The following is a 10,535-nucleotide window of genomic DNA, read 5'->3' as shown; positions in this document are numbered from 1 at the left end:
CCTCCCTCCCTCTCTCTCTCTCTCTCTCTCTCTCTCTCTCTCTCTCTTAACTTGCTATGTAGCTGTAGGTAACTTTGAGCTTTTAATTCTCTGTTCACCCACATATTTTTCTTCATTCTTTGGTGCCTTCTATGCCTCACCTCCTCTCGAATTAACTTTGAGGCCTGGCTAGAACAAATCTAAGTCAAGATGCTTTGGGGGGTGCGGCAGAGGGATCTGGAGAACAGTATGGAGGGCCATGGCTCAGGACTGGGGGGCAGAGGCAGGGGGATCCCTGGGGTTTGCTGGCCAGTCAGCCTGGCTTACTTTTCTGATTCTAAGTCAATGAGAGACCCTGTCTCAAAAAGCAAGGTAGACTCCCAAGAACCACATCCAGGATTGTCCTATGCACTCTACATTCTTGCTTGTACATGCATACTTGCACATACAAGAACACACTCATAAACCAAACTGTAACTATAGATACATTACATAAGTGAATTTAAGGTCTGGAAGAAACACAAGCCTTGAAGGGCTTCTGTGGAGTGGGAAGCAGAGATTTTGAGGAGGTGGAGAGACAGGGTAGAAAGAAAGCTTACCTTATGACAACACAAGCTGATGACAGTCTGAATTTTCACAGTGAGGATGTGGTTATAAATGGTATTTACAAACCCCAGGTCTGCACAAACCTATGGCCGTTGGCTCTCTAGATGGCCACTGAGTGACTATAAATTCCGTGAGACAATGAGTTACATAGCTCTGTATGGATTTCTAGGAAGTGGGGTCAGGATGAACCTAAGGCCAGACTAGCCTCTTGGTTCATGGTACCCAGAATCCTCTGCTTCTTAGAACATAGGCCACCTAGGGGTACAGGCTGGTCCTTGGGTAAATGCCACAGCCACACATGACTGGGAGTTCTTCAGGCTGCAACAGGAGAAGTTCTGAGGGCCTTGCTCATATGTCTCTTTTGATGCCTTTTCTCCCAGGCTCCAGAGGAACGCAACTACCACATCTTCTACTGCATGCTGATGGGGATGAGCCCGGAAGAGAAGCAAATGTTGGGTCTGGGCATGCCCTCTGAGTACCATTACCTGACCATGGTGAGCTCCCCTAGTCCTCTTCCCCACCTGCTCCTCAGAGACAAAGGGAGGAGAGAGAGTGCTGGCACATGCTCAAGCCTCAGTCTTGGCTTCTGGGATACTTCTCTAGCCGGGCCCTGAGTGAGTGCTAGGTCCCCTTTCCTTCCTGTTTGGAAATAATTTTATGACCATCTTTATGGCCTGCTTTCTATTTCCCTTCTGCTCCTTGTACTCCTGGAGCCCCAAGTTAAGGCTCTGGTCCTTTTCCATGTACACCATCTTCTAAATCCCTTCAAGCCCACAAGAGTCTCCCAGTGTAACAGGTGACAGGTGGTCATCCATAGACTCTCGAATCCATCACCCAGACTCCAAGCTCTCAGAACATGAGCTTTGCCTTCCCTCATCCCTCCTTTCCAGGACAGTGAGATTCAAGCAGATATGGGTTTGCATTAGTTAATAAGGGGTGACATATTCTACCCCTGGATCAATTTCCTACATTGCCTTTGGTCACTACCTCAGTCTGCACCAGTCCTTTCCTAGAATGTGGCAGTCGTTTTCTTTTGGGTTGTCCCTATGACCAGCTTTGCCCTCTGGTCTATCAGTCATCTCACAGAGCAAACCCTCTGACAGCAATTAGTCACTCGAAGTTCAAGACCTTTGACATAGCTTCGTACTTCTCAAAGATCTGACCTTCCTTGCAGCAGCCCTTGGATCCCACCTCCCAACTCTCTCACCACACTTTGCCCTGTGAAGGTCCAGCTTAGACAGTTTCTGTGGGGACCTCTCCCTATCTCCCAGTAGGGCTAGCTTTGGTCTGTTTGGTCTTAGCTCTGGTAATAGTTAAGGGTCATTGGCCTCTTACCTGCCCCTCTTAGATATACAGTGGCTGTGAAGAATTGCAAGGCATTCGTTCATAACTCATAGCAAGGTGCACAGGTCTTGATTTGTAGTCAGCCTGGAGAAGTGTTTCCCATGGGAATGAGCTCACTGTATTCCCCAGAGACAAACCAGGCAGGCTCAAGATGGATACAAATAGAGGCCCAGAGAGGGGACTCACTCATGGTCACCAGTGATGCTGGCAAAGCCCAGGTGTGCTTTAGATGTGGTGCCACCAGAGCTGTCAGGGTCAGAGCCTGGGCCTAAGACAAGCTGGTCTCAGTCACCATCTTCAATGAGCTAATCAAACAGACAAGAGACCATGGGCCAAGCAGAGAAAGGGAATGTATTCAGTGGGAATTTATTTTACTGGGAAGAGGCACAAAAAGTCAAGCATCCTCCAGGCCAGTCTGTACTTGGGGTCCTGACAGGAAATAGAGGTTCCAACGGAAGGCAAGAGCTATGCATAACTAAGCAGCCTTGTCTTGGTTTCAGTTCTCCTGAGAGGAAGTGTGACAAGATGTTAGAACTGTGGGAAATCTCTGATGGGACATTCTAGGTTCTTGAGGCCAATTGTTTTAAAAGCCTGAAATCAAATGGCAGGCACAGATGTCTTCCTTGAACATCTCCATGTCGGTTTGCCTCTGGAAATCCCTTAATTTGTTTGTTCAACTTGGATACATGGATGTTGTCCTTCTGAGTCCACCCAGAGCTTAGACGGTGACTTTTCCGGGACCTTTAACTAAGGTCTTGAGCCATCTTGGCCTTGCTGGCTCCTGGATGGGGCGTGGTGAGATCTGGGGTGGCTCTCTCAGCTGAAGTGTCCTGTTCCTGCAGGGAAGCTGCACATCCTACGAGGGGCTCAGCGATGCCAAGGACTATGCACACGTCCGCTCGGCCATGAAGATCCTCCAGTTCTCAGACTCGGAGAACTGGGACATCAGCAAGCTGCTGGCAGCCATCCTCCACCTGGGGAATGTGGGGTTTATGGGTAACGTTTGTCTTGATAACACCTCTGAGAAGGAAGAGTGGAAGGATGGGGACAGCAGGAGAAAGAAGTGTCTGGATCCTTGTGCCAAAAGGATCATGTGATCCAACCCAGTTTTGGGAAAACACATCCTAAAAATGTGACTATGATTTTTGCAGTCCCCAGAGGTTTGAGGGTGAGATGTGAAAGCACAGGACCTCTGCAGGAAAAGAGCAAGGCGATGGGCTGAGGAGACAGCCATCAGTAAGGCACTTGCCATGCAAGCATAAGGAACTGAGCTTGAATCCCCAGGATCCACACAAAAACCAGGGGTGCCTGCAACCCCAGTGTCAGGTAGGCAGAGCCAGCAAGGTCCTGAACCTCACTGACAGGCCAGCGTAGCTGAAACAGTGAGCCCCAGTACAGTGAGAGTCTGTCTCAGAAAAATAAAATGAAGAACAGTTAAGGAAGACCTCCAATGTTAACCTCCAGCCTCCACCTGTGCGCGCACCCGCTTGTGTGCATGTGGGGGTGGGGGTGGGGGGTAGGTGTGTGGGTGTGTGCATGCACTCGTGTGCGTGTGCGCGCACACACCCCCCCGCCATCCCCCCCACATACACACACAAGATATTTTTAAAACACTGGTTCTCAATCTGTGGGTTGAGACCCCCTTGGAGGTTGAATGTAGGGGTCTCCTAAGACCATCTGCATATCAGATATTTACATTATGATTCAATATTGTAGGAAAATTACTGTTATGAAATAGCAGTGAAATAATTTTATTCTCGGGGGTCAGCACAACATGAGGAACTGTATTAAGGGGTTGCAGCATTAGGAAGGTTGAGAACCGCTGTTAGAAAAGAATCAGGTCAGTCACTCCACGGTTATCTGGGACTCCAGAGGGTTACCCACTCATGGTCAGGGTGAACCAAAGTGTACAAACCCACTCGTGAACCTCTCAAACCAGTTTGTAAGAAATCAAAGTGCCATGAAGATGAAAGGGTCCTGGTGAATGGCATCCTGAGACACTGAACCATTACTGACCGTCCCCTCTGGAGGAAAATATGGGTAATCTAGATTGGTAAGCATCGTTTGTAATTGTTTTTAAAGCACAAATCCAGCGTGTAGTCCGAAGCAAACAGGAACAATGATAAACAGGTGAGCGTGGCATGGTCGTAGGAAGATGTGCCAGGCTCAGATCACAGACAGAGACCATGCCAACATGCAACTGAGACATGGCCTGAGGGCTGGAGAGATGGCTCAGTCAGCAAAATGTTTGCCACACAAGCCTGAGGGATTGAATCCAGATCTCTGAACCCACATAAAAGGCCAGGGACAGCAGTGTGGAGGCAGAGACAGGGGGATCCTGGAGGCTCACCAGCCAGTCAGTCCAGCCACACTGAGTGAGCCCTAGGTTCAGTGAGAGAGGTCTCAAAAATGTAAACGTCTGTGTGTTTGTAACTCCAGTGATGGAGGGAGGGTGTTGGCCATGACAGGCAGAACCTAGAGCTCTTAGTGAAAGATACTCAACACCAATGTCTGGCCTTCATACTTACATGCATGCATGTGTAAATTCACACTCACCCACACATTAGTGCATGTACACTGTGCATTACATGTACACTCGCATGTACACTACACACATGTACATACACATAAACACAAAATATAAGGTAAGAGTGATCAAGGAAGCCACCTGCTGAACATGTGCACACACGGGCACACACACACACACACACACACACACACACACACACCTTCTAAGTGCCATATAGGGACATAATGAAGCAATTAAAAAGATAATGAAAAAGCAAAGAAATGGTTTTCACAAAACCGTGTGTGTGTGTGTGTGTGTGTGTGTGTGTGTGTGTGTGCGTGTGTGTGTGATACTTGGGAGTGAACCCAGATGCTTATGAACACGAGGCAAGCATTCTACCACTATGCTCCATCCTTAGTTCTCACAGCTTTTAAAGCTAAGACAAAATGCCTTCTGTTCCTGTTAGACAGCCATTCCTGAGGGAGACAGAGGCTCACAGAGGCGGAACTGCAAGTAGAGATGTAGTCAGGAGACAGCAGCTCTCAGTCTCCGTTAATACAGCATCTGACTACATAAGTACACAAACGTCTGTGCTGCTAAAGACAGCACAGTGGGACCAAGCAAGCTGGCAACCTCTCCTCCCTCAGAACAGACCCCAGTCAGGCTCGCAAGTGCAGTGTCTGCTCAGTGTCTAAACCCAGTCTCCCCGCCACTAAGCCCACAGTCCCAGGGTCCTGTCCTAGCCAAGCCCAGGACACCAGGCCCTGTTTCAGCGACTGACTGCTGGTCAGTGGGGAGATGCGCTCTCCTGGAGAAGGTCCCTGGACAGGTGTTGTCCTCTCCTGGTCACAGTATTTGCTAAGGCACAGGCACAGGCACAGGGCTGCCAAGAACCCCAACCTTCCTGGGCCCCAGTCCATCACATCGGATTTCTCTCTCAGACTACTGCTTCTCTCCCCAGCTGCAGTCTTTGAGAACCTGGATTCCTCTGATGTGATGGAAACTCCGGCCTTCCCCTTGGCAATGAAGTTGCTCGAGGTATTGGATGCTTGTCTTTGCTAGTTTGGATTCTCGTGGCTAAGACCTTGAGGGCTTGGGCTGACAGAGCCATGATTGTGGCTCTTGTAGCCCCGTCCAGTTCCCCACATGTGTCTCCCACTCTCTCCAGGCTCTGAGCCTTATCTGTGTTTTAAGGGCTCCTGAGGGTAGGCACCAAGGCTGGGAGAGGGTGAACCCAAACAATTGAGGTGACCAGGGCGCTTCCGTGCATGTGTCTCCCTTCTCTTTCCATACCTTCCCCGCCTTTCAGTGGCTCTGTCTCAGCATCTCCCACATAACCCACCCACACCCTACGGTCTCCTCTTGGGCTCCAAACCCCATAACCATCAGAATATCCATTTTATATTATCCCACATGAGCTGTGCTTTCTCTGGTCCAAATTAGTCTGTGGCTCAGCATAGAAGGTCCCAGAAAGCAAAAGAAACCCTCGCAGAACCAGCCATGTCCTAAAGTCCCACTTCCAAACATCATGGATACATAAATTTGGAGATAATGTGTTCAACATAGAAACTCAGGGACACATATTCAAACTACAGCAGGGGCTCCAAAACTTTGGCTGGAACCAGCTTTGTCTTCTCTGCATGGTGGGGAGGGCCCACTCCCCTCCATTCTTCCCTTGCTTCTTTTGGTTTTCAGCCTCCAGTGGGGAAGGGGGGGTCTCAGCCAGGGCATAACAAAGTTTGGCCTCAGAGCTCCCCACCCCAGCACTAGCCGTTTCCCAGTCCAGGAGAGCGGCATGTTCAGATTCACCAACTGACCTTGCTCCATAAACATTGTACAAGGCACTTGTGATACCAAGGCTGTGACCCTCATGGATCTGGTTACGGTCCAGAGTATTTCTCACCAAGCCAGGCTCTGCTGCACAGGCGCAGTACAGGCCCACTCTCTCCCCAGGTACAGCACCAGGCTCTCCGAGACTGCTTGATCAAACACACAATCCCTGTGCTTGGAGAGTTCGTCTCCAGGCCCTTGAACATCACCCAGGCTGCAGACCGGAGGGATGCCTTTGTCAAGGTACAAAGCCACAGGGCAGGGCAGAGCACAGCTGGGTGGCAAGTCCCAGCTTTGGGGGTAACATCCCTTGGGAGGTCAGCGTTGCCAGTCTGCATGCAGCCTTCCTGGCGAACCCGGAGAGGGAATGCCTTCTTCCTCTGCTTTAGAGACTAAAGCTTCTCCCTGTGTCTTCTCCCCAGGGCATCTATGGGCACCTCTTCCTGTGGATTGTCAAGAAAATCAATGCTGCGATCTTCACTCCCCAAGCCCAGGATCCCCAAAATATGCGGTGGGCCATCGGTCTCCTGGACATATTCGGCTTTGAAAACTTCCAGAACAATAGGTATGAAAACCTCAACCTACATTATTTCTGAAGATGGAAGATGGAAGCTCAGCCAGTAATGAGCTTGCCATGCAAGCTCGAGCTTCCTTCTTCAGAGCTCAGGGGAAAAGCATGGGCATGGTGGCACGTGCTCGTAACACAGGTACTGGGGAAGTAAAAACAGGAGGATCTCTGTAGCCCAGTGGTTAGCTAGGCTTTAGCTGAATTGGCGAAGAGATCAAAGCTGGATGACACCAGGGACCAATATCTAAGGTTGATTCCACGTACGTGCACACATACACAAGTAAGTTTACCTCTGTACATGCTTGTGTGCATGCATGCACATGCATGTGTACCCATGCGCACGCGCGCGTGCGCGCGCACACACACACACACACACACACACACACACACACACACACACATGAAGATAAGCAGTGATTCTGACCAAGCTTGAGAGTATCTGTCTCCTACCCTCGCCCTACCCTGGCCACTGGGGTTGGATCAAGGACTTTACACTCTCATAATGCTGGGGTGTCTACAAGCGAGTCTGGACCTTCTGCAAATACAGCCTGAGTGTATCTAACACCCCAGTGCCCAAAGAAGTCTCTGTAACTCAAAGCCACACCCAGGTGCCGGGCTTGGTGCCTAGCATTACTCACCCCACTGAACCCCCGACACTGTTCCTGCTCCAGGGCCATGTACCACATGGGGTCAGGTGATAACAGAAGTCAGTAGCATTGACTCATCGAAGGGTTTTTATGGACCATTTTTGGCCTTTGAGTGAGCTCAGGCAGAACATCTCAGATCCATTGTCCCGGAGCTATTAGAAGCAGATTGGGCAGTCTACCAGACACCACCATGATAAAGGCCGGGGAAGGCTCCCTGCCTACCTCATTTCCTTCCCCAGCATGAGGTAGGCAGGGAGCCAAATCTGGGCAGGTGCTATCCAGGGCGGAGTCAAAGACAACAGGTGGCCAGTGGGGAGGTGAAGGAGGCGGTGCTGTTCCAGAGCCTTTAGGGTCAGAGCCTGGACGCCAGAGTTCCCTGGAGTCAGAGCAAAAGGAAGCATGTACTTAGAGGTGGACCTACTCCTGAGGCTTTGTGTGCATGTGGCATATATCTGGGGCAATGATGCCTCCTGACTCCAGGGCTCCCTGCTGGAGCTGCAGTGGTACCCAGTGGGCTCTGGTCCACCCTGAGATGGTGGTGCTGTTGATTCTACAGCTTCGAGCAACTCTGCATCAACTTCGCCAACGAGCACCTTCAGCAATTCTTCGTGAAGCATGTGTTCACCATGGAGCAGGAGGAGTACCTGTCTGAGAATATCACCTGGAACTACATCCACTACACCGACAACCAGCCCATCCTGGACATGCTGGCTCTCAGGCCCATGAGCATCATCTCTCTCCTCGATGAGGAGAGCCGCTTCCCACAGGCACGTGTCTTCACCATCCTCTGAATAGATCTCACAGCCCGAGTCTCTCCTCAGAGGTCAAGCAACTCCATGTTGCTGGGCGTGGTGGGTTATCTTGATAACTTGCTCAAGGTTTTTCAAAACCTCTGCCTAACAAGGCCCAGATTAACCAGGCCCTCCTGCTCAGCACAACTCCTACAGGAAGGCTTCCCAGACTGCTAAGGACCTGGACAATTTTCCGGTGGGTTGAGTGGGAGGGCTGGCAAAGGAATGGCCCCTAGTCCCTGTTCCCGAGCCTTTACTACCACAAGTCACCAGCCAGTGTGAGTTAGCGGTCCATTAGCAGTGAGTTATCAGTCATCCTGAGCCCACCTTCCTTTGTCTCCTGTGGGTTGGCCTCCTGACCTCCTCATGACTCTGGGGCCTCAGCCCATAGAGCATCCGGGTTCTTCCAGGGGACAGATGTCACTATGCTGCAGAAACTGAACAGCATCCATGCCAACAACAAGTCCTTCCTGAGCCCCAGGAGCATCCATGACACCCGATTTGGGATCGCACACTTTGCGGGCGATGTATACTACCAGGCAGAAGGTGAGCAGAGCTCTGTGTCTGACCTACCAGGAGCCAACTCAGGATCCCACAGGAAGGAGGAAGCCAGGGAATGGAGAATGAAGCCGACTGCTGCTCAGCCTCCTTTCTCTGGTTACACAGTCCAGGATCCCAGCCAGGGAGGCACCACCCATGGTGGGTGGGTCTTTCTGCTTCAGTTAATGTAGCATCGATAATCCCCCCCCCCCCCCCCCAGTCTACCAGGCGATTCTAGCTTCTCTCAAGTGATAAAACACTAACCATTGCATGTGCCGTCTCTCTCTGTGGCTGGTTTCTTTCACTTACTCAAAGGTGTTTGTTTTGCTTTTGTTTGTTTGTTTGTTTGTTGTGCCTTTGGTTCTTGTTTGTTTATGTGTTTGTTTGCTTCTGAGACAGGGTTTCTCCGTGTAACCTTGGTTGTACTGGAACTCACTCCATAGACCAGGCTGACCTCAAACTTACAGAAATCTGCCTGCCCCTGCCTCCCATGTGGTGGGATTAAAGGTGTGTGCCACTGCCACCTGGCTATACTCTGAGGTTTTTGAGGTTGGTCTGTGTTAATGTAGTTACTGGGGATCAAACCCAAGCCCTCTGTGTGCACACTGAGCTCTTGGCTGTCATCTCCCCAGGCCCCTTTGTTTCTTTTTTATTGCAGAAGAGTATTTTGTCTCTCTCTTCAATTGATGGATGTTTGAATTGTTTCTCCATTACAGCTGTTTTGTATCACACAGCTGTGACTGGCCATCTTTGTGTGAACCTAGATTTCAGCTCGCCCAGCATCTATCTAGCTGGGTCATGTACAGTTTTGGGGCACCCACCAAACTTTTTCCCAAAGTAGCTGTGTTATTTTACACTCCTAATAGGTGTGCGTCAGGGTTCCAACCTTTCTGCATCCTCTTGAACTTGCGATGCCGGAGGAGTCGTCCGTCCTCCCCTGTCGCAGTGCGGGGCCTGGGGATGGAACTCAAGCCACCAGACTTGGCAGCGAGTGTCTTTTACTGCTGAGCCGTCTCTCTGGCCTGTAATAATACTTTCTATATTCTGGCTGTAAGGACCTCGTCAGATATACAGTTCGTAAAAGTTTTCTCATGCCGAGGGGCCCCATCTTTTCATGCTTGCTTTGGTGGCTGTGGATGGGGCTCAGGGCCTGACACATGGTACAAGTGTTCCTTCCCACTGAGCTATGTCCCAAGTCTTTGGTTTTCCTGTTGTTGTTGTTGTTGTTGTTGTGCTATTTGCCACCAGAAGGTGTGGTCAGGATAGGGTGGGTCTTCTGACTTCAAATGATCCAGATTTAGGGCGGGTCTTCCCACTTCAAAATGATCCTATTAAGCAAAATTCCCCACGGGCATGGCTAGCTGCTTGGATTTTAGTTGATTCCAGATATAGTCAAGTTAATAACCAATATTAGCAACCATAGAACCAGAACCCAAAGAGGACACCGAACCCAGAGTGAGGCTTTATTTGTTTCCTTGTTTTCTTGCTTGCTTCTGTAAGTGACATGAAACTTAAAAGGATGCTAAGATTCAGGAAACTTCTTCCTCCGAGCATGAGGATCTAATTTAGAATACCCCAAATTCGTGAAAACCGGACACATCTCACATCCACTGTCTCAGCACCGCTGTGGTGAAATGGAAAACAGAGGAATCATTGGATGTTCAGAGAGCAACTAGCCTGGCGTGCACAGTGCTGAATAACAAAAGATCCAGCCTCAAATG

The 10,535-nt window shown here is 50.1% G+C and overlaps 1 protein-coding gene across 1 annotated transcript in view; it reads left to right on the top strand.

The window, feature by feature from the left end:
- Myo7b (myosin VIIB) overlaps positions 1-10,535 on the top strand; it is an 83,440-nt gene that overhangs the window by 28,270 nt on the left and 44,635 nt on the right. Inside the window, exons 9-15 of the mRNA XM_021214205.2 lie at positions 966-1,079; positions 2,772-2,925; positions 5,400-5,476; positions 6,392-6,511; positions 6,691-6,833; positions 8,040-8,250; positions 8,685-8,820. Of these exons, the coding sequence (XP_021069864.1) occupies positions 966-1,079; positions 2,772-2,925; positions 5,400-5,476; positions 6,392-6,511; positions 6,691-6,833; positions 8,040-8,250; positions 8,685-8,820 (955 nt within the window). The remainder of the gene's footprint in view (positions 1-965; positions 1,080-2,771; positions 2,926-5,399; positions 5,477-6,391; positions 6,512-6,690; positions 6,834-8,039; positions 8,251-8,684; positions 8,821-10,535) is intronic.

Source organism: Mus pahari, chromosome 15 (assembly GCF_900095145.1).
Source record: "Mus pahari chromosome 15, PAHARI_EIJ_v1.1, whole genome shotgun sequence".
NCBI classification, from domain to species: Eukaryota; Metazoa; Chordata; class Mammalia; order Rodentia; family Muridae; genus Mus; species Mus pahari.
The sequence above is the reverse complement of the archived record's forward strand: the minus strand, read 5'-3'. Positions and strand labels throughout refer to the sequence as shown.